Below are 24,960 nucleotides of genomic sequence, written 5' to 3'. Positions count from 1 at the left end.
AAAGTGTCAACATATAATTATTTAGTGAAAATGTCATTTGGAAGAGTCTTTGAATCATACCAAGAGTGTTTTGGCATAGGTCACTATTATAGTGGTGAACTTTGATTCAAAATTTGAAAGCCAGTATGGGTTTTAATTGATTGATTAATTAACTAATTTGATATTCAATCCACAAAATGAACCATCAGTTTGAGGGAGGGTGAAGAAGGCCAGTTCTCAGCATTTATTATCAACTTTCATGATGTAGGAACCACTGCTTAGCTTGTTGAGCATCATTGAAGCATTATATTTTCAAAACTTCCAAATTTTTAAATATTTGAACAAAAATACACTAAAAAGTAGACCTTGATCCTAATTCATTGCTCTGTTTAATTAAAGTATGTTTTTCTGTCATTATGACAAAGCAAGGGGAATAGGACTGCTTTGTGGCAAAATAGAACTAATTTATCCATACCCTTTATCATTTCACTTATTATAGAATTCACAATGTTCATAATTTTCTTGTTAAAATAACATACAGCCATAATATTTATACATCATTTAATCTCATTACAAATAGGTTGGGAGATCATTAAAATATGCATTGTATTTTCCCTAACTTTAAGCTTACATTTTCATTGTGAAATATACATGTGTGTATATATAGATACAGGTGTGGATTTTTTTAACCATTGTCATATTATTGGTATTATAAAATGATGACTTTCATTTTGCTAGAATATTCTTTCATGTAAAAGAACAAAATATGAGACATTGCTTTAAATATACTTCAAATAGTAATCCAAGGATACTTTATGACATTAGTATGTTATATAAATTCATGAAGGTAAAAATACTGAAGTAATAAAAAATATTTACTACCTCCAGAATAACCACTGATTACAATATCAAAAAGGATTCCTATCTGATAGATCATATCGTCCCCGTTACCACAATCTGTGCCCTTGCGATATATGACTGGCAATCTGTGCATCGTTATTTCTGCCTCTGAGTGCACAATGCAAAGCAGTATAAGAGCAAATATTTCATAACCATGCTATTCAAAATGTGGTGTATGGACCAGTGCTGATATGCAAACTTGTTGTTCAGTTGAGCCCTCAAGGAATATGCAGATTACACCAGAATGTAAAAATCAGCTATATCATCAAGCACAAGTTTTATTTCAGCTGAATCTATTTTTCTATCTTTCTTTTTGTAGACCAGATTTCTCAAACAAGAAATCAGTTTGTTGTATTGTACTCTGGTCCAAGCTCCTCTTTTACCTGGGCACCAGTTTGTAGAATAGCTGCCTTGAATATCACTGAAAATAATATCTAAATCATTTGTTTACTCTTCAAAGAAAAAAGAACAAGAAATAAATTACCATTACTATCCTTTTAATTCTATTCCAAAGGCAAGTTCTAGACAGAATAACTATAAAATATAGTTAAATTTCTCCTTGATTTATATAATCAATGATGAAAAGTTTTCAGAAACACCTTGTCTATAAAATTTTTCAACAACTAAATAAATGGTTAACTTAGTTACTGCTAGCAGTTATATGATGCAATTTGAATTTGGAGAGAAGCAATGACAAGTCAAACCAGTTTTAAAATTCATCCTGGAGGTGATGCTAGAATAGAATTAGAAGCCCACTGCAATGGTCTTTAAAGTGCTTGAACTGCGTCTCCTTGGGTCATGAATTTAAATAATAATAAAAATGAGACATAGTTTCAGGATGAGGCCAATTTCAAAAAGTTAATGAATTCAGACATTATTTAAATTCTTGGAGCCCTATTTTGGAATAAATTTTAGGTTCACATTAAAATAGAAATTATAGACATAGCTATCATAGGATGGAAAAATTAGAGTTTCACTTGGAGTGACTTACAAATAAGTGTTGGTGTTCAACACAGTTAAATAGATTCAAATCCTCAGGTCTCCATTTATCTAGCATTAGAAAGGGTGTTATGAAAAAAAGGACCAGGAGTACACCAATGTATTCCTGTTCAACAAAACCATGCAGTGAGCTCAGACATACATTGAGTTTCTTTTCTGTCAAAGTACAGAAACTTAGATTGACTTGAAAAGAATTGCTTCAACTATAATTATTGAAAAATGCTGACTTGTTCCTTGTTAGTAGGACAGTGGAATTTGTGAAGAAAAGCTTTACTAAAAAGATTAAAACCAATTTGGAATTGTATTAGCTTTATATGTGTCCCTCTTTAAATTTATTTTTCTCTGAAATGTTTTCTCGTACCTTTTGATGTACTATCATACTTTTTCATTTAAATTATTCATGCATGTCATAATGTCAGTTTGGTATAATGCTTCTGAGATGAGTATTCAAGACAGTATTTCATGTTTATTTGTTGTCTTGCACACAGGTGAATCTGGTGTGGAAGAGTGGTCCCAGTGGAGCACATGCTCAGTTACTTGTGGTCAAGGGTCGCAGGTGCGAACCAGAACTTGTGTATCACCTTACGGGACACACTGCAGCGGCCCATTAAGAGAATCAAGGGTTTGCAATAACACTGCCCTCTGTCCAGGTAGTGTTAGCAGCAACTACAACTGTGGATGTTATTGAATTATGTCATGCTACACATTTGGAACGATTTGTTATTTTCATCTGAACTGGGTGTAGACATTTTAATTAGAGTGGATAAGTGTAATTCTTATTCGACTGTGATATTTTATTATGTATGTGATTATTTCAGAGTACTGAAGAAGGTACATAAGTGACTGACTTCCTGTGGCAAATGCCAGCTTCAAGTTTCTGTATCTGCTTCTTCTAGGATAAGGTTTAGATATCTTTCCTGTATTTTATATGGCAAAAATGTCCAGTTGAATGTTTGAGTTAAAATATAATTTTCCAGCATGCTAGAAATATGATATGTAGCCATTGTTTAAGCCAGAGATTAACACAGTCTTTCAGTCAGTCAGCCATTTTTCTACCATTTATCTAACTCTATATGAAAAAGTAGTGTTCCTGATGAAAGACTTGTTATTTTATTTCATTTATTTCCTTGAAGTAATTACCCTATAAGAATCATCTACTTTTTTGTAAAATTAAAGTTATTGATGAAAAAGAGATCTTTAATGTTTACTGGAGCACTGCATACCCACCAAGGACCAGAGTTTTTTGTTTTGTTCTTGTATTTATGTGCACATGCATTTAATAGGTGTTTTCTCCTCTCAGACCACTGATTTACATGTAAAAATAAGTACTAGTAGGAATCTGACCTTTCTTTTAAGAAGTTCAAAGCACAGAATGTTAGGAGTCCACATACTTATATTTTGTCCTAAACATTTGGTGGATAGGTGACTGCAAACTTCTTGACTACTGCAGTTGACCCTGGACTTGCACAGTCTTTCCATAGGCCTCCAAAAGAGAGTGGATATACATGGACTGGTGCTGTAGTAAGCCTTGCACTTGCTAAGTCATGCTTAAAAGTTTCCTGGTGAGTTCCATTTCCAGAGATGGCTGATTCTGCAGTTAATTAAAGCAAGAGTAGAGAGTGGGTGGCATGGAAGAAAGGTAGGAATAAACCTAATTTCCTAAAAGAATAGGCAAGTGTGGTCCATTAAAAGACAGTCTGAAGGAGCTGCTGTTTAATGGGTATAAAGTTTCAGATTTGCAAGATAAAAAAGTTCTGAAGATCTGTTTCACACCCATATGAATATACCTAGCATTGCTGAATTATGTACCCCAAATTGCTTCAATGGTAAATTTTATGTTATGTGATTTTTATTATGAAAATGAAAAACATGGGGGAACAGAAAGGTAAAGGAAGTGGTGGGAAGAATGTGTAGCAGGAATCAATGATGGAATGAGATAGGAGATCTTAGAACTGGGAGGTAGGAAAGCAGTAGATGAAGAAAGTTAAACAGGGCAGAACTCTGAAAAGAACAATAATTGCCTCTGAGAAACAAGAACATTAAATAAGGGCCAATGGAAGTAGACTAGATGAGAAAGAATATGAAGTAAAAAATAAAAAGATTCAGATAGAAAAAATACTTAAGGAGGTTATGGAAGGGAGAAGACAACGAGAAAAGGGCTTAAAAATAGGGGTCATAAAGCAAAGTCTAGACACATAAGTCAGGAGAAGGAAAACAACTGGAGAAGAAAGGACCTGCGGATTCTAGAAATGATATCTTCAGACCACAAGAGTAAATACTTGTGGATATTCATTTGAGTCTGAGTAGAGTGGACCCTCTGAGAGAACATGTATACCAGTGCCTACCTACAGTATTTGCACCATGGGCCCCACAATCAAGTTTTGTGTTCTTGTCAATGATGGAAGTGTTCCTTGAAATTAAAGCTGCCCTGGCTACATAAGTTATCTCATAAGTATCTCTTTAATAGCCAAGAGCCTTTCAACATAATAAGGATAGAGTCTAATAGCAAAGAGCATCTGACTGAGTCCCAAAGTATTTTCATTCAGAGCTACATGTCCACTCACCAGCTATGCCCTTTCATAAGCTGACATTTGGAAATCTCCATCTTTCTGCCAGAGGCTGCTGATTAAGCATCCACTGGGAGACGATAGCATCTGTAGCAGGACCAGAGTGCCTCTCCCACGTGCAACTGCCAAAATCCTTCCTCTGTCTGGTGTCCAGAAAACTGAGCAGTGTTCTCTACTTATAAAGTTTTCCTTGATTTCTTAAACCTTTTATCCTTACATCTGTAGAAAAGATATATGCAATTACTAGTTCCTTTTTACCTTCAAGGGAAATTTGGTTGAATAATACTGATAAGAAAAGTTTATCTTTTCAACATTGTTATAGTTCAATTTGTTTAAAGAAAATGAATTTTGTTTGTTTATTTTTAATTTTCCAAATTATGAAGATAAGCAACTTCATAATTTTAAAAATGTAGGATAAGTAGACCTGCAATATGAAATTGTGATATATTTTATGTGGTTATTATATGTTATGAAATATTTTATGCTCACTATTACAGTTAATTATTTGCCAAGCTGATAAAGATGCACCTTTTAATATATTATGAAAATAGTGAATTTTAAAATAGTTTAAAATTTAACCAGTATTTTAAACAATGTTAACATGTTTCTAAAATAATAAATTCCCAAGAAAATTAGCTCAGAAACAAATAACCAACTTGAAATACTGTGGAAACTCAAATGTATTTAGCACTTAATTAACTAGTATGACACAAGAGACAGACAAATTGAATATTAAAGGCACTTTCCATGAAAGATGTGATAGAATTAAAGCTTATATTTATTTGTACTATAAAAGATAGTGTTATAAATTAACTTTTACTCATATTATTCAACTTTCAAAGAATTTTTAAAAATTATTAATACTGTTACTTCTAATATGAATCCTGAGATTCCTGACCTTTTGTAAAATTTTTGCTTTGACATAATGCTCTCTTTACCAGTTCTTATTATTTAGAGTAGAAAAGTATGGAATAAACAGCAAATTGAGAAAAAAAACCTACATTCAATTCTGTATTTACTGTCCTGATTAAATTAGTCTAATGGTCTAATGTGCGGTTTTCCAACCTTTGCCAGTTGGCTGTTGGCTTTTTTGACCCTGATAAATCTTGGTTGCAGGGAGCCTGTCCTGTGTGATTTGAATGTCTGGCAGCACCCCTGACCTCTCACTAGGTACCTCTAGCTCTTGATCTTTCTCTAAGTTTTGATGCCAAAAATATTTCCAGACGTTACCCAGTGTCTCCTGGGGGCAAACTTGCCCCTGGTTGAGAATCACTGATCTATGCCCTATGTGTCCTAATTCTATAGATGTTCATGTAGGCTAATAATAGGTTTGGATTTTACTTTTGTAAATGTCATTGTTGTCATATCCATTTTATTAAGGAAAACACTTTTCACTTAAAGGGATTATTTTACATATAGCAAAATCTAAATCATAGATATTTTTATTAATTATTATTTTTTATTTTTGCAAATATTTATTTCAAAATCTGGTGATAATATATTTTATGTGTTTCATATTTTTTAAATTACATCTCTGGTCGACCCAAAGAAGAGATATGATAATATAACTGGTACCAAAGATAAAGACAAAATGTAAAAATGGATAAAGTTATTTAAGTTAAATGGCTTTATTATGATTATTTTTTGAAATTGACTATATAATTTATATATTTTCATATTTTGCTGAAAAATAAAAAAAAACTTATGTAACAACTCTCCCATTAAAATGAAAACATCTAATCTTTAATAAAAGTCTGATAGTGGCTCTATTATGAAATATGTGCTATAATTTCCCATTAATTCAATACTATCTAAAATAACAAATTGTTAATAACTTATTATCTTTGTCAAATGAAAAACATTTTTAGTTTTTATGAATAAATGTGAATAAGTCATGAAATGTCACCATGTAACAATAAAGACTGTTAAAAAGTACTAAGTAACATTAATTTTTGATGAATCCTGTTTCATGATTTAACTAAACCACAAAGATTAATCAGTATTTTTTGAGATTTATGGAGAAAATTTGCCAGTTCAGCAAATTTTTTTTCTGGGATTGTGCAATGCATATTAAAGTAATACAAATTTATAGAATAGGAAATGAACAGAACCATAAATATGAATCAAATATTGTCAACATTCTATGTAGAAAATGGAAGAAGATGGGTTGTTTTTAAATGGAGAAATCTTGGTAATTGTAAAGTACAAAAGTCAATAAAAATATAAATTTTACATAAAAATACATTCATGCAAATTACTTTTAAATATCCCATTATTGGATCACATATGCATATATATACATACATGCTACATATTAATATGCATATGTTTAAAAACTATATATATGTATACTTAAAATTAAATATCATCTTACTATGTATACTAACACTAGTGGAGACAAAATGGTTTAGGTTTTTCCAACTTTTCTTGGGAAAAATTTAAAAAAATATTAATTTATTTCATTTTCTTGTTCGTTTTCTATGCTATTTTAAAATATTTTCCCAGCATGTAGCATAGACTCTTTATGAGTTTAAATACTACTCAATTTTGGCTAATTTGTCATGTATTTGAACATATTTTCACCACTAGTTGAGGTAACTTAATAACATAAATTGAAGAGAATAGTGTACCTCACTATTAAGGTGTCACATTTGTGGGTTTCTTTTTAAATTTATTTATGTTTTAAACTGACATGTAAAATTGCATATACTTATGTATTACATAAGGTTTTAATGGATATGCACATTGTGAAATTTTGAAATCTAGCTGTTCTCAATGACAACATATTGTATTCTTAAAATATGATGTTGAATAGTCTTACCACAGAAATGATAAGCATATGTGGTAATGCAGTTTCCAGTTAGCTAAATTTAAGTATATTATGATGTTTTTAAGGTAACAACTTGGTCAGCATATACATGAAGAAAATTCTAGATGTGTTGTATTTACTCGCATAATTCCTCTGTCACTTTATATGAACTTGGGCTTACCCTGCCAATAATGAAGAGAAAATGAACAAATATTTTTTGTCATTTTTTTACTATAAATTTTACCCTCTCCACTCTTCCCAGTGAGTGGCATTTCACTCTTCTGAACCCTTGAACTTAGAGTCTTCTAAGGCGAGAGGCTCACCTCTAGACAGAAGCTTTTCAACAGATCATTTTTTTCCTGGCTTCATTTTGTTTATGTTATCCGTAAGTGCTATGCCTTACTACTCCAAATATTAAGATTGGGATGACGGTAATTTAAACATTCAAAGAAGGGTTCTAAATTTTGAAGCCTGGTGGTCTTTTGTAAAAGATATCAGTATTTATTCAGAATTGTTATTATGAAGGAACACAGATTATGTTATGTCTGTTCAAGTTTGATTTCATGGTAGTGAAATATTTGAAGTCTTGGTATATCCATAGTTATGTGTCATAAGCTTTGTTATAGAATTTGGTTTGTTAATGGAATTTATATCAATTAGGAGTATTTCCAGTTTCTCCAAGTTGTCAGAGAAGGAAGAGGGTCTTCTGATTTTCATAGTCATTAGAAAGAGGTCCTCACATTTATCACTCATTTTGAAGTGGGGGAAAGAAGAGGATCTTATGCGAGTAGACACAGTGTTAAGAATGACTCTCTTATGCAAAGGTGGTTACTATAAACCAAAAATTTTTAATAAAATATATTGATTTTCTAAAATAAAATTTAAAATACGTGCCATTAATTTTAAGATATTTTTTTCTGATTTAATAAAAGTTGTTAATTCTGATACAAGTATTAGAAGAATTAGTTTGGACCTTGGTGATTTAAATGTAAATTTAACTTCAGAGGTTCATCTCTGATATTAGAAATTTAGTTTTCTATGTTCTACCTTAGTGAATCTTACCATGAATTAAAAATAACTAATGTTTTTTAAACCTTTTGACATGAGCAGTAAAAATGCAGAAAAAAGTACATACAGTTTTCTATTATTTTAACAAATTTTAAATCTTATGGAAAATAAGTCTGTTACTGCAACTGAATTTTAAAAATACCTTCATACTTTATTCAATGAATTTTTTTCTTAATTATACAGAAAATAATCTTGGGCTTTATCATTGGCTGTGGTTATTGAAGCTTCTTTGCTTTATTACAGTACATGGAGTTTGGGAGGAATGGTCACCATGGAGTTTATGCTCATTTACATGTGGTCGAGGCCAAAGAACAAGAACAAGGTCGTGCACACCTCCCCAGTATGGAGGGAGACCCTGTGAAGGACCAGAAACACATCATAAGCCTTGTAATATCGCCCTCTGTCCAGGTGAGCATATTTGCTTTTGATTACCTTTGCATTTATATACTTTATATTTGTCCTTAGTGTATACAGGATATAAAAGGAATAGAACTCTTTTTGTCCCATTGGAAAATGTGTTCCCTGGTTGTTGTTTCTTGCCCCAAACAGGGTAGTTCCCAGACTCTGCCATTTGTAACAATGTATATTCTCTTGAGTGAGTACAAATCAAGGTTAACCTTTATTGGATTTCTACAATGTGTATATTAATGTTTTCCAATGACATTTTATCTACACTAGAGTTCCCCTTCTGGGAAAATTACAAGATTTCTTAAGATATTGAGATTGATTATTTCTTTCATACTATAACTAGAGAGGTTTGATTTAGTGGCAGTTCTCTCCCTGTCATTCCTTCACACTCATACAATTAAGGAATGGGAATGAGTCACTGACCGTGTGTGAAAATGACAGATACATACTAGAATATTGGACTTTCCAGAACTACTGCTGGCTGCATACAATGATTAATCATAAATGATGTATAATATTTATGTGATTGTGAAGATTGTATATTCTGTTCTTGGAACATATTTGTGTTGTTTTAAATTTTTCTTTCTATTTCAACTCTCTTCTATCTTTGTTAATTTCACCAATTATGCCAGAGAGAAGTCTTCATAACACTATTATTTAGATTATTCACAGATTCAAACATAAATACCTCCAAAATGAATAGGACTGAGCTTCATTTTTGAGAGGCTCTCAATTTGGAGGTACATAAATGACAGACTCCCAGGAAGAGATAGATGTGGATGATGAATGAAACGCTATCAACAATGGCAAAGACTACAAAAAGCTTTTGGGGAGATTCATCAACTTTTGGGGAGATTTTCTCTGTTTGGTCCCATATTCTGCATATGCAAACAATCTAGCTAGAATCTGTTATGTTTATGAGGCAATGATTCAAAGCTCTGGAAATTTTAGGTATTTAAATTATTTGAAGAGTGCGAAAAACTATCCAATATATAGATAAGCAACAGTCATATAACAAGCTAAATTCTTCCCTTGACTTCAGAGAAAGACTACTAAATATTTATACTTAGTGGCATACAGTTAGGGATAAAATAATTTTGTTGAGTAGGACATGATGAATAATATGAATTATGAATATAATTCATACAAGTCAATAGTATTGGGAAATCAAAATCATAATTACTTATTTGTAAATCACTCACAAAGTATCAGTTTATCAGTTTGGTTTCATTCTTTCCATATATAAACACATAGATGGGCACACACACACACACACATTCATATCCCTATCTTTTCTCTAAGGGTTTGGAAAAGTTTACTCAAAGTTTTGAATTTTTAAAATGTATATGTTTTGCAGTTACATTTATAGAGAATCAAATATAGTATACTCATATTTGTTTATGGTATATGAAAAAACAAATATTGGTAAATAAAAAGTAATAGATAACTAAAGAATCTGTTAATACTTTGGTTTTTATTACTATTTTTACCTCAGTTGGTCTCCATGAGTACAAAGATATATAGCATCATTGATCAATTAAGAGATAATAATTCATATTTTCCATAATCTACTTTCCATGAAGGACTCTTTCAGGAATAAAATTCTTGGGCATGAGGGTGTAGGGAGGCTATACTGTGAGAATTCAGATGTGGAGACTCATTTTCCTAATAGTTGTGGCTCTATCATTCAAGCAGTAACCATATGTGTTTTCAAGCTGGTTGGTGTTTAATGGTATTATACTATCCTTGTAAGCACTCTAAGGGGGCTAAAATCAAATGACTTACTTTCACATAGATCCTTCATTTCAGGACATTATGCCTTTATTTTATTTGTAAATCTGGCCCAGCCTATATTCTGTCATAAATGAGAATTATGGGTACATCTCTGAATACTTAAATGCATCATGAGTTGTTTGTTTCTCCTGTTATTTTAATTCTTAAATTTAGTTGCACGATAGAAGATGTGAAAAGATGTTATATTCCCAATTTACTTCTGATAGGAAACTTAATAGCTGGGATATTTAAAACTATTTTTATATTCTGCCAAAATTTTTGCATTATTTTTTATAAATATGTAAGATGTATTTTGTGAAAACATTAGCAATTCCCCTTAGAACTAATTGTCTTGTAACTAAGTCACTGATTATATCTTCAGGGATTATAAAACCATCATTAAACATCAACTAGGTGTAAGACTCTATTGAGACTATAATTCCTTATCCCAAAAATTTACAATCTTTTATGCAGATTCAGACATAAGAATATGAAAAGTTGAATGCAGTTCTAAAATCACACGTAAGTATTCTAGCCTCAGTGAAAGGTGGTTATTTGAGGATTCAGTGGTTTCAGTTAACGTTTCTTCTAGCCATGCTACCTACCGTTTCTTAGACATCATCTTATGAGATAAAGCTATGATAGGAAGTGTTTCAGTAGTGAAGAAGTGAGTTAAGACCTGCACTATCTGTTTTGGTTTGGACCTACTGTGAAGTGCAGACAAGTAGAGGATGGAAGAAGCATGCAAAACCACAAATTGCATCAGTACTCACTACTTTTGCAAGATTTGACAATGTAAGCTGTGGTATAGAGCAGTTCCAGTTTAGAGTGGGATTGTACTACATTGGCATTGCAACATCTTGCTTTAAGAAACATGCATAACCCCTACAATGAAGTAGACACTATATAGGGATGATGTGTATTTTTCACATTCAATAGTGAAATTTTTTTTTTATTTAAACATAATTTGGTATTTACTTATGAGTAGATACTGTCCTGTTAGATACTTTTCTTAGTCGATATCCAACCTTCTCCCAGTTCTTTTGAAGTGAGTGAAAACTGTTTGCGTGAGATGGATATAAAGAGAGATGAAAGAAAAAAAAAGGTAGATTTGGCTTTTCCTAATTTGTAATTAGTAAATTGTAACTACATTCCTAATTTGATAATTAGCAAGTATTAGTTTCTAATTTCTGAACCATGTCTGAGAACAGAGGCTGCTGTTGATGGGGAACAACATTAGAAGCACAGAGCATGGAGTAACAATGAGAATTGACTATTAGTCTTGAACTTTCTCATAAATACAATGTGATCTCAGTCTCCCACTCTTGTCATCTATACTAAGTAACATGGATATTACTGAATGGTGTGTGTGTGTGTGTGTGTTCAATGGTCTTTGAGGTAAGTTTCTCTTATCTCATCAAACTTCAAGTTTAGTCCTATTTTCTTATTTTCTCAAAATTTTCATTGCAGTCACTAATTGATCATTGAGTTTATAATGGTTTTAATTGATATACTTGAGCAAAAGGAATTCCTCACCAATTTTCTACTTATTTCTTCATTGAACTTTGTACCTGGTAATATCTGATAAATTACTATTGAATAGATTTTCTTGACATGCGCATATCTGAATTTCTAATATCCCAAATTTTAAAGGACATCTTCTACATCTACGTAGTAATATGTTAATGTGGTATAATAAAAGGATCTTGGATTTTCATCAAAGGACACATTTAAATTTAGATTTTTAACTCAATATAATTGGAACACTCTTCTGATCCATAGTTTCTTCATCTTTAAAATGTGGAGGCTACAGGGATGCAAGGTTGGTTCAACATCAGGAAATCAATAAACGTAATTCACCATATTAATAGACTTAAAGTCAAGAATCACATGATTATTTCAACAGATGCAGAAAAAGCATTTGATAAAATACAGCACCCCTTCATGCTCAAAACACTAGAAAAAATAGGGATAGTGGGAACATTCCTTACATTGTAAAGGCCATTTATGCTAAGCCCATGGCTAAATGGTGAAAAACTGAAAGCATTCCCCCTAAAAACTGGAACAAGGCAGGGATGCCCTCTTTCACCACTTCTATTCAACATCGTTCTTGAGACTCTGGCCAGAGCAATTAGACAAACCAAAGAAATTAAAGGGATACAAATTGGAAAAGAAGAACTCAAACTATCCCTGTTCGCTGATGACATGATTATATATTTAGAGGAACCTGGAAATTCCACCAGAAAACTCTTAGAACTCATAAGTGATTTCAGTAAAGTAGCAGGTTACAAGATCAATGCCCATAAATCCAACGCATTTTTATACATAAGTGATGAATCTTCAGAAAGAGAAATTAGGAAAACTACCCCATTCACAATAGCCTCGAAAAAAATAAAATACTTGGGAATCAATCTCACAAAAGAGGTGAAAGACCTCTACAATGAGAACTATACAACACTAAAGAAAGAAATTAAAGAACACCTTAGAAGATGGAAAGATCTTTCATGTTCTTGGATAGGAAGAATTAATATTGTCAAAATGGCCATACTACCTAAAGTGCTATACAAATTCAATGCAATTCCAATTAAAATCCCAATGACGTACCTTACAGAAATAGAGCAAGCAATTATGAAATTCATCTGGAAGAATAAGAAACCCAGAATAGCTACAGCAATCCTTAGCAGGAAGAGTGAAACAGGGGGTATTGCAATACCAGATCTTCAACTCTACTACAAAGCAATAGTAACAAAAACAGCATGGTATTGGTACCAAAATAGAAAGGTAGATCAATGGTACAGAATAGAGGACACGGACACAAACCCAAATAAATACAATTTTCTCATACTAGACAAAGGTGCCAAAAATATGCAATGGAGAAAAGATAGCCTCTTCAACAAATGGTGCTGGGAGAATTGGAAATCCATATGCAACAGAATGAAACTAAACCCATATCTCTCACCATGCACGAAACTAAACTCAAAATGGATTAAGGACCTTGGAATCAGACCAGAGACCCTGCAGATTATAGAAGAAAAAGTAGGTCCAAATCTTCACCTTGTTGGTCTAGGACCAGATTTCCTTAACAGGACTCCCATAGCACAAGAAATAAAAGCTAGAATCAACCACTGGGATAGATTCAAACTAAAAAACTTTCTCTCAGCAAAGGAAACTATCAGCAATGCGAAGAAAGAGCCTACAGAGTGGGAGAATATCTTTGCCAATCATACTTCAGATAGAGCACTAATCTCCAGAATCTATAAAGAACTCAAAAAACTCTACTCCAAGAATTCAAATAATACAGTGGACAAATGGGCTAAGGAAATGAATAGACACTTCACAGAAGAAGATCTACAAGCAATCAACAAACATATGAAAAAATGTTCAACATCTCTAGTAATAAGAGAAATGCAAATCAAAACTACCCTAAGATTTCATCTCACCCCAATTAGAATGGCGATTATCAAGAACATGAGCAACAATAGGTGTTGGCGAGGATGTGGGGAAAAAGGTACACTCATACATTGCTGGTGGGGTTGCAAATTAGTGCAGCCACTCTGGAAAGCAGTGTGGAGATTTCTCAGAAAGCTTGGAATGGAACCACCATTTGACCCAGCTATCCCACTCCTTGGCCTATACCCAAAGGACTTAAAATCAGCATACTACAGAGATACAGCCACATCAATGTTCATAGCTGCTCAATTCACAATAGCCAGACTGTGGAACCAACCTAGATGCCCTTCAATTGATGAGTGGATAAAGAAACTGTGGTATATATATACAATGGAATATTACTCAGCCATAAAAAATGATAAAATTATGGCATTTGCAGGCAAATGGATGAAATTGGAGAATATCATGCTAAGTGAGATAAGCCAATCTCAAAAAGCCAAAGGACGAATGATATCATTAATAAGTGGAGGATGACACATAATGGGGGGGAGGGAAGGGTTAGTGTTAGGGTTAGAGTTAGGGTTAGGGAGGAGGGCAAGTATGGAGGAAGGAACTACTGTATAGAGGGTAAAGAGGGGTGGGAGGGGTGGGGGGAAGGGAAAAAATAACAGAATGAATCAAACAACATTACTCTATGTAAATTTATGATTACACAAATGGTATGCCTTTACGCCATGTACAAACAGAGAAACAACATGTATCCCATTTGTTTACAATAAAAAAATAAAAAAATAAATAAATAAATAAATAAAATCTAAGTTTAAAAAAAAATGTGAGGCTAATAATACCTACTTTGTAGGACTGTTAGGAAAACGATTGAAATGCTTCATAAACTGAAAATACTTAAAGTATTATTTCTTGTACTATGTCAATGCCCTCCAGCCAATATCCACCAGGATCCCAAGCTGTGTTTGTCGTCTTCGGCAGTGAGAAAATACCAACAAAGGGAACTGTGAGGCATCTTAGGGTTAAAAGAGCCTTAACAAAAGGCTTTGGCTTAGAGTTAGGTGCTTTGGAGGAGAGTTTAAGAAAGATGAAAATTGCTCTGGGTTGGGTGCTTTTATGAAGGAGGAACAAGTATATGACTGGCTATCTTAATAAATCATCTAGAAAAAGGAGGATTCGCTATAATTGGTAAAAAAAAAATATAGCAGTCACTCATTTTAGCTTTGTTACTTTGTACGTTGTACTGTTTTTGTCTCAGAAGTGAACCTGTCTGATAGTAATGTTCTCATACATGGTTTGGGTCAGGGAAAGACATGAGCCTTACTGTTGGCACGAGGGAAGCTATGAAGAACAGATATGTTGGCTGTGTCAAACCAATCCCTAACTGTCCCTTCATGGCAACTTTGTCTAAGATGCTCTGCTCACTTTGGAAGTCTCTGTTTTTACTGATGGTTAGCTGGAGAAAAGTGTTAGTCCTAATGGAATGTTTGAGTTTTTCTAGTTTGCTCACCATTAAAACAACATTTTTCAAGCCCTGAAAGAAAATGGATGCCAACCAAGAATCTTATACCCAGCAAAACTTACCTTCAAATTTGACGATGAAATAAAATCCTTCCATGATAAACAAAAGCTAAAAGAATTTACAAAAGAAAGCCAGCATTACAGAACATTCTCAGCAAAATATTCCATGAGGAAGAGATGAAAAACAAAGAAGCAAATCAGCAAAGGGAGGAATTATCCTAAAGGAATTGTCAAATAAAGGAGGAAACAAGTTGTGTCAAACAAATAAATAAACAAAATTTTAAAAATGAACCAAATGACCGGGAAACCAAATCATTTCTCTATAATAACCCTGAATGTTAATGGCCTGAATTCATCAATCAAAAGACATAGACTGGCAGACTGGATTAAAAAGAAAGATCCAACAATATGTTGCCTGCAAGAGACTCACCTCATAGAAAAAGATACCCATAGGTTAAAGGTGAAAGGATGGGGAAAAACATACCATGCACATGGACTCAGCAAAAAAGCTGGAGTATCCATCCTCATTTCCGATAATGTGGACTTCAAGCCAAAGTTAGTCAGAAGGGATAAAGAAGGTCATTTCATACTGCTTAAGGGAAGCATAAATCAGCAAGATATAACAATCATAAACATCTATGCCCCAAACAGTGGCTCATCTATGTATGTCAAACAAATCCTTCTCAATTTCAGAAACCAAATAGACCACAACACAATAATACTAGGTGATTTTAACACGCCGCTCTCACCACTGGACAGATCTTCCAGACAAAAATTGAGCAAAGAAACCATAGATCTCAACAACACAATCAATAATTTAGACTTAACGGACATTTATAGAATATTCCATCCAACCAAGAGTGAATAAACTTTCTTCTCAGCAGCACATGGATCCTTCTCTAAAATAGACCATATATTATGCCACAAAGCTAATGTTAGCAAATACAAGAAGATAGAGACACTAGCATGTATTCTATCAGATCATAATGGATTGAAGTTAGAAATAAATGAAAGAGTAAAACACAGAAACTATTCCAACATCTGGAGATTAAACAATATGCTATTATATGATGAATGGATAACAGAAGATATTAGGAAGGAAATTAAAAAATTCTTAGAGGTAAATGAGAACAAAGAAACATCATATCAAAATCTCTGGGACACTATGAAAGCAGTACTTAGAGGGAAATTTATTTCATGGAGCGCATTTAATAAAAGAAGTAAAACTCAACAAATAAACAACCTAACACTACAGCTCAAAGCCTTAGAAAAAGAAGAACAGACCAGCACCAAAAGTAGTAGAAGACAGGAAATAGTTAAACTCAGAGCTGAAATCAATGAAATTGAAACAAAAGAAACAATACAAAAAATTGACAAAATAAATAGTTGGTTCTTCGAAAAAATAAACAAAATTGATAAACCTTTAGCCACACTAACAATGAGAAGACGAGAGAAAACCCAAATCACTAAAATTCGGAATGAACAAGGAAATATCACAACAGACAGGATGGAAATACAAAACATAATTAGAAGCTATTTTGAAAATCTATACTCCAACAAAATAGAAAATTTCGAAGACATCAACAGGTTTCTAGAGACATATGAATTGCCTAAACTGAATGAGGAGGACATAAACAATTTAAATAGACCAATTTCAAGTACTGAAATAGAAGAAGTCATCAAAAGCCTACCAACAAAGAAAAGTCTGGGACCAGATGGGTTCTCAGCCGAGTTCTACAAAACCTTTAAGGAAGAGCTCATTCCAATACTTCTCAAAGTATTCCATAAAATAGAAGAGGAGGGAACCCTCCCAAACTCATTCTATGAAGCCAATATCACACTGATACCTAAACCAGACAGAGACTCATCAAGGAAAGAAAATTTCAGACCAATATCCTTCATGAACATCGATGCAAAAATTCTCAACAAAATTTTAGCAAATCGCATACAAAAACATATTAAAAAGATAGTGCACCATGATCAAGTGGGTTTCATCCCAGGGATGCAAGGTTGGTTCAACATCAGGAAATCAATAAACGTAATTCACCATATTAATAGACTTAAAGTCAAGAATCACATGATTATTTCAATAGATGCAGAAAAAGCATTTGATAAAATACAGCACCCCTTCATGCTCAAAACACTAGAAAAAATAGGGATAGTGGGAACATTCCTTAATATTGTAAAGGCCATTTATGCTAAGCCCATGGCTAATATCATTCTAAATGGTGAAAACCTGAAAGCATTCCCCCTAAAAACTGGAACAAGGCAGGGATGCCCTCTTTCACCACTTCTATTCAACATCGTTCTTGAGACTCTGGCCAGAGCAATTAGACAAACCAAAGAAATTAAAGGGATACAAATTGGAAAAGAAGAACTCAAACTATCCCTGTTCGCTGATGACATGATTATATATTTAGAGGAACCTGGAAATTCCACCAGAAAACTCTTAGAACTCATAAGTGAATTCAGTAAAGTAGCAGGTTACAAGATCAATGCCCATAAATCCAACGCATTTTTATACATAAGAGATGAATCTTCAGAAAGAGAAATTAGGAAAACTACCCCATTCACAATAGCCTCGAAAAAAATAAAATACTTGGGAATCAATCTCACAAAAGAGGTGAAAGACCTCTACAATGAGAACTATACAACACTAAAGAAAGAAATTAAAGAACACCTTAGAAGATGGAAAGATCTTCCATGTTCTTGGATAGGAAGAATTAATATTGTCAAAATGGCCATACTACCTAAAGTGCTATACAAATTCAATGCAATTCCAATTAAAATCCCAATTCTGTACCTAACAGAAATAGAGCAAGCAATTATGAAATTCATCTGGAAGAATAAGAAACCCAGAATAGCTAAAGCAATCCTTAGCAGGAAGAGTGAAACAGGGGGTATTGCAATACCAGATCTTCAGCTCTACTACAAAGCAATAGTAACAAAAACGGCATGGTATTGGTACCAAAATAGAAAGGTAGATCAATGGTACAGAATAGAGGACACGGACACAAACCCAAATAAATACAATTTTCTCATACTAGACAAAGGGGCCAAAAATATGCAATGGAGAAAAGATAGCCTCTTCAACAAATGGTGCTGGGAGAATTGGAAATCCATATGCAACAGAATGAAACTAAACCCATATCTCTCACCATGCCCGAAACTAAACTCAAAATGGATTAAGGACCTCGGAATCAGACCAGAGACCCTGCAGATTATAGAAGAAAAAGTAGGTCCAAATCTTCACCTTGTTGGTCTAGGACCAGACTTCCTTAACAGGACTCCCATAGCACAAGAAATAAAAGCTAGAATCAACCACTGGGATAGATTCAAACTAAAAAGCTTTCTGTCAGCAAAGGAAACTATCAGCAATGCGAAGAAAGAGCCTACAGAGTGGGAGAATATCTTTGCCAATCATACTTCAGATAGAGCACTAATCTCCAGAATCTATAAAGAACTCAAAAAACTCTACTCCAAGAATTCAAACAGTCCAGTCAACAAATGGGCTAAGGAAATGAATAGACACTTCACAGAAGAAGATCTACAAGCAATCAACAAACATATGGAAAAATGTTCAACATCTCTAGTAATAAGAGAAATGCAAATCAAAACCACCCTAAGATTCCATCTCACCCCAATTAGAATGGCGATTATCAAGAATACGAGCAACAACAGGTGTTGGCGAGGATGTGGGGAGAAAGGTACACTCATACACTGCTGGTGGGGCTGCAAATTAGTGCAGCCACTCTGGAAAGCAGTGTGGAGATTCCTTAGAAAACTTGGAATGGAACCACCATTTGACCCAGCTATCCCACTCCTTGGCCTATACCCAAAGGACTTAAAATCTGCATACTACAGAAATACAGCCACATCAATGTTCATAGCTGCTCAATTCACAATAGCCAGACTGTGGAACCAACCTAGATGCCCTTCCATTGATGAGTGGATAAAGAAACTGTGGTATATATATACTATGGAATATTACTCAGCCATAAAGAATGATAAAATTATGACATTTGCAGGCAAATAGATGAAATTGGAGAATATCATGCTAAGTGAGATAAGCCAATCTCAAAAAGCCAAAGGACGAATGATATCGCTAATAAGTGGAGGTTGATACATAATGGGGGGGAGGGAAGGGTTAGAGTTAGGGTTAGGGAGGGGGGCAAGTATGGAGGAAGGAACTACTGTATAGAGGGTAAAGAGGGGTGGGAGGGGTGGGGGGAAGGGAAAAAATAACAGAATGAATCAAACAACATTGCTCTATGTAAATTTATGATTACACAAATGGTATGCCTTTACGCCATGTACAAACAGAGAAACAACATGTATCCCATTTGTTTACAATAAAAAAAAAATAAAATAAAATAAAATAAAATAAAATTATATAGATGTATATCCCCTAAATAATACTTAAACTTTTCCAAAATGAAACACTTCAGAAAACATAAAAGCTTAAGTTCTTGGTTCAAAACCTCAAGCTTTCTTTTATAGTAATTTGCTTTGTAAATATTTTCCTAGTCAGTAGTTGAGGATTAGAGAAACCAACCATCCAAGTTGGATCCTCATTAGTATTTTAGCTTTTTTAATTTCTCAACCTGATATTCATGTAGTATATTCATGTAGTAGAATGCAAATAAAATAGAGAAAAGGAATTAATAATTGAGCGACAGATAATATTCTAAAATAAATGATGATTTATTAGCAGATAAGTAAATTTTCATTTATATATTGAAATATGTATAAATTAATTATATGATTTAGTGTGAAATAAAGTGGTCTGGAATTCAGAACACATGGATTAAGTTTTAGTGCTAATCTCAAATTGGAACAACCTATTGATCTATTCATTCCATAGTTTTCCTATTTATGAAATGGAGCAAGTATTCATTATCTTTTCATCAGATTCATTGATAGATGATTATAATTAAGTGGAAGTATATAACTTAATATAAATTAGAGGATATTTGTCAAGATTTATATAGGATATTGCCTTAATATTAAGGAATTTTGAGAAAGATAGTTCAGATAAACTCAAGATATTATATAATTTTAGAGTTCTACAGCCAAGATCAAACACTCAAAGAGATCTATCTCTGGTTTGTAGTACAGAGCATACTTACCTATGGGCTTGCATTTTCCTTGGACTCCACAGCGTTATACCAGATGTCCTATATATTTGAGAAGCTCCCAAGCTCCCCACTAAAGGGATGTGTCAGGTTATAGTTTCCAGGTACATTTGCATACTCCTATAAACCCTGAGAGAGGAAAAATCATCCAAGGGTAGGTCCTCAGGAGCACACTTTGATCCAGATATCTCTGTTATCTAGAGAAAGAGGTTTCAGTCTCTTGCTGACCTAAAAATTCTATCCTCAGCATTTATGAGAGGATGACCTTCCAGTAGTCCCTCTGCAGGGAGCCCTCTGGTGAAGGAAGATGCTAAACATTTGCCGGACCTTAGTTCAAAGGTCCACAGTTGTCTGCATGGGAGGATGTTATAATTTAAAACTCAAATACTACCTCATTAACCTGTTCTTTAATTAATTTGAATCTTATTCTCTTAACTTTCTAGTTTGCTGTATAGCAACTATATATATTTTTTCATTTTAGAATTTTAACATTATTCTGGTAATTTTTCAATTCTTAGCTGATAAGACTTTTAAAATTAATCATGTATGAACCTTAGCTTACTTTATTTTGCTACTCAGTTTTTTTCTCTTATTTTTTTGTTTTCACTTCCCTATCAGTGTGCCCCCATACACTTCCCACCCTCGCCAAGCCTTGTTAATCTTACCCTGGTCACTTGCTTACATTCAAGTTTGTTTTCTAAGAATGGTAATTGCATTTTGATATTTCTTCTTTATAATTTATTTTAAAATAGCAAGGGGAAAACAGATTTTTCTCCTTAGCATATGTCCAAACCAAGAGGTTTGACTACTTTACACTTCAGCCTTATATTCTGAGTTTATTTCCCGATCCCTGGGTCTGAGCTCTCCAAATTTGCTTCAAAGCCAGGAGCCAGGATTCTTCTCCTTATACCTTCTCTGTGCCTTAATCAGTCAGCAGTATTTAACTTAGAATAATTGCCAAAATGATAGTTTCATAATCCAAAATATACATGATGTGCTGGATAGACACACAACCTATTTTGTGGTTATTATTATCTTAGATATTCTATCTTCTCACTAGTCATTTATCAAGACATGAAAATAGACTGGAAAAAACAATATATATTTTTTAAATGTCATAGAATTTAGTTTGGGTCTTGTACAGAGTAAACACTTTTTCTTCTAGGTGAACACAATTACAATTCCATATATATGGCTGGAGCAAGTCCAAACAACAATGTAAACATCAAAAGCCTAGCAAATTAGTGTTTCCAGTTTTAACTCTTCTGGGTCCAGAAAATCTGGTGTATTGTCATATTGCTGGAATGAAAATAACTGTCTCATGTGACTTTGGTGTATAGGAAGCACATTATATAATTGCACAAGAGTCTGATCTCTCAGCTTTCTCCCTGCTTCAAAACACAGCCTTATTTTTCTCTATTCTTAGTCACCTTTGTAGATAGGCTTGTAAAGCAATAGGCATTTGGAGCCTTTAAACTGAAAAAGAAAAAACAGAAATTCAACTACAAGTGCTTATGATGGAAATGAAGAGAAATTTAACAGGCTATGAAAATGCTGATTCTAACCTAGCTGCATATTACAGAAGAAATCATGTTCTTGCATACAGTGTTTACCAAATGGTGTTCCATGGGGAGTGGGAGCGATGAGGGGTTACATTTCAAATAAATCTGAGAAGCATTGTTATTTTTTAAATATGTAGTACATTATCGTTATTTATACTTGCCCTACTGTGCAATGGCACACCAGTACTTTTTACTCCTGTGCCTGGTGTATTTTACTTAGTGTATTGATCTCTATTTCCATTCACGTTGTCACAAATGACAAATTTTTTTTTTTCTTTTTCGTGGTGCAATTGTATTTCATTGTGTTTATCTGCCACATTTTCTTTATCCATTTATCTGTTGATGGACACTTCGGTTGTTTCCATTCCTTGACTATTCTGAATAGTGCTATAATAAACATAAGAATAAGGATTTCTCCTCAACATACTGATTTTCTTTTCTTTGTACATGTACCTAGCAATGAGATTGCTGGATCTTATGGTAGTTCAATTTTTAATTTTTTGAGGAACCTCCATACTGTTTTCCATAGTGGCTATACTAATTAACATTCCCACCAACAATCATCAAGTATTCTCATTTCTCTATACCCTTGCCAGCACTTAGTGTTTTTGTTTTTGCAGTGCTGAGCATTAAACTCAGAGCCTTATACATGGTAGACAAATGCTTTATTTGTATGTTTTCTCTGAAGAAATGTCTACTTAGGACTATTGCTTATTTTAAAATAAGTGTTTTTGTTCTTTGGCTATTGAGTTTTTGGAGTTTCTTATACATACTGGATATTAATCCCTTGTATAGATCTCAAATATTCTCTTCTATTCTATATTTTGTCTCTTCACCTTGATGATAATATTCTTTGTTGTGCCAAAAGTTTTTAGTTTGTTATAATCCCATTTGTCAACTTTTGCTTTTGTTTCCTGTGCTTTTGACATCTTATTTTAAAAACCCTCATCCATTTTATTGTGCTAAAGCATTTTCAATATGTTTTCTCTAGTGGTTTTACCATTTCAGGTTTTGCACTTAATTTGTTTTGCATTTTAAATTGGATAAGGGGTCTAATTTCATCCTTCTCCATGTGGATATCCAATTCTCCCTCTGTCCTTCATTGTGTGCATGTGCTGTATTGTGCTTATTGATTTGCATATGTGAACCATACTTGCATGTCCCAGATAAATCTCACTTGAGCCCATTGAATAATCTTTTAACTGTGCTGTGGGATTTGGTTTGCTGGTATTTCTAAGAATTTTTGTTTCTACATGCATCTTTTTTGTTGTTTCTTTTCTTGTTTTGGTTTCAGGGTTATTCTAGCCTTATAAAATGTGTTTAGAAGAATTCCTTCTTCTTCAGTTCTTTGGAATAATTTACGAAGAATTGACAGTTATTTTCTAAATGTTTAGTATAACTCAGTAATGCAGCTATCTAGTGCTGCGGGGGTTGATGGGAAATGAACTTTAAGCTCGTTGTTATTGTTCTGTTCAGGTTGTCTATTCCTCTGTGATTCACCTTTGGTAAGCTGTATGTGTCCAGGAATTCGTCCATTTCTTCTGGGTATCAAATTTGTTGGTGTATAGTTGTTTGCAGTAATTTCTAATGATCCTTTGTATGTCTATGCTGTCAGTTATAATATCTATTGTAATGTCTACATTTTCATCTCTGATTTTTCTTATTTGAATCTTCTTTCTCTCTTTGTTTAGCTGTTATATATTTCATTTATCTTTTCAAACAACTGGCTGCTTCAGCCATCTTTTGTAATTTTATTTGTTTCTGCTCAGATATTTATTATTTCTTTTCATTTTTAAAATATTTTTTGGTTGTTAATGGACCTTTATTTTATTTATTTATTTTTATTTGGTGCTGAGAATCAAACCAAATGCCTCTCACATGCTAAGCAAGTGCTCTACCACTGAGCCCCAGCCCCAGCCCTATTTCTTTTTTCTTTTTTTTTTTTACTAAGTTTGCATTGTGTTTGTTCTTGTTTTTCTAGTTCCTTGATGGACACTAACAGGTGGTTTACTTGAGTTTTGTGGGGGTTTTTGTTTGTTTGTTTTGTTTTGTTTTTTTTTTTTTTTTTTTTTTGATGTACGCATCAATTGCTGTAAGCTTCCCTCAATAGTGTTTTTTGTTGACTCTCATAGCTTTTGGTATGCTGTCTCCATTTTCATTTCTTTCAAGAAATTTTTAAAATTTATTCTTGATTTATTCCTTGATTTATCAGCTCAAGAATATGTTCTTTAATTTTCATATACTTGTGTAGTTTCCAAAGATTTTCCTGTTATTGATTTCTAGTTTCATTGCATTGTGGTCAGAAAAGATACTCAATATGATTTCAATTTTTTGAAATTGAGACATTTTTTATGGTCTATGATCTGTCCCTGAGAATGTTCCATGTGTTGATAAGAAAAGTGTATTAAGCTGCTGTTGAATAGAATATTCTGTAGATATTAGTTTGATATCATTGATCCTTCTGATCAGTGCAATTTAATTCTGATGTTTCTTTGTTGATATTCACTTGTATAATCTGTCTATTGGGCAAAGTGGGGTAATAAAGCCCCCAATTATTATACATTGGAGTTTATCTCTCCTTTTAGGTCTATCAATATTTGTTTCATTTATTTGAATTGTCTGATATTGGGTACATAAATATTTAGAATTGTTATTTTCTCTTGCTCAATTGACCCCTTTGTCATCATATAATGACCTTTCTTGATTATTTCTGCTGCATTTGATTTAAAGTCTCTTTATATTTTACAAATATGCCTACTGCTACCTGGCATGGTGGCCCATGCCTGTAATCCCAGTAGCTGGGGAGGCTGAAGCAGGAACATTGCAAATTCAAAGCCAGTCTC

At 33.3% G+C, this 24,960-nt stretch overlaps 1 protein-coding gene across 1 annotated transcript in view; it reads left to right on the top strand.

Annotated features, from left to right (window-relative positions):
- Positions 1-24,960, top strand: part of ADGRB3 (adhesion G protein-coupled receptor B3) — a 684,429-nt gene that overhangs the window by 269,122 nt on the left and 390,347 nt on the right. Inside the window, 2 exon segments of the mRNA XM_079147374.1 lie at positions 2,367-2,528; positions 8,566-8,730. Coding sequence (XP_079003500.1) covers positions 2,367-2,528; positions 8,566-8,730 — 327 coding nt within the window.

Source organism: Sciurus vulgaris (assembly GCF_902686455.1).
Source record: "Sciurus vulgaris genome assembly, chromosome: 7".
NCBI lineage: Eukaryota > Metazoa > Chordata > Mammalia > Rodentia > Sciuridae > Sciurus > Sciurus vulgaris.
This window is presented reverse-complemented; position numbering and strand designations above follow the sequence as displayed.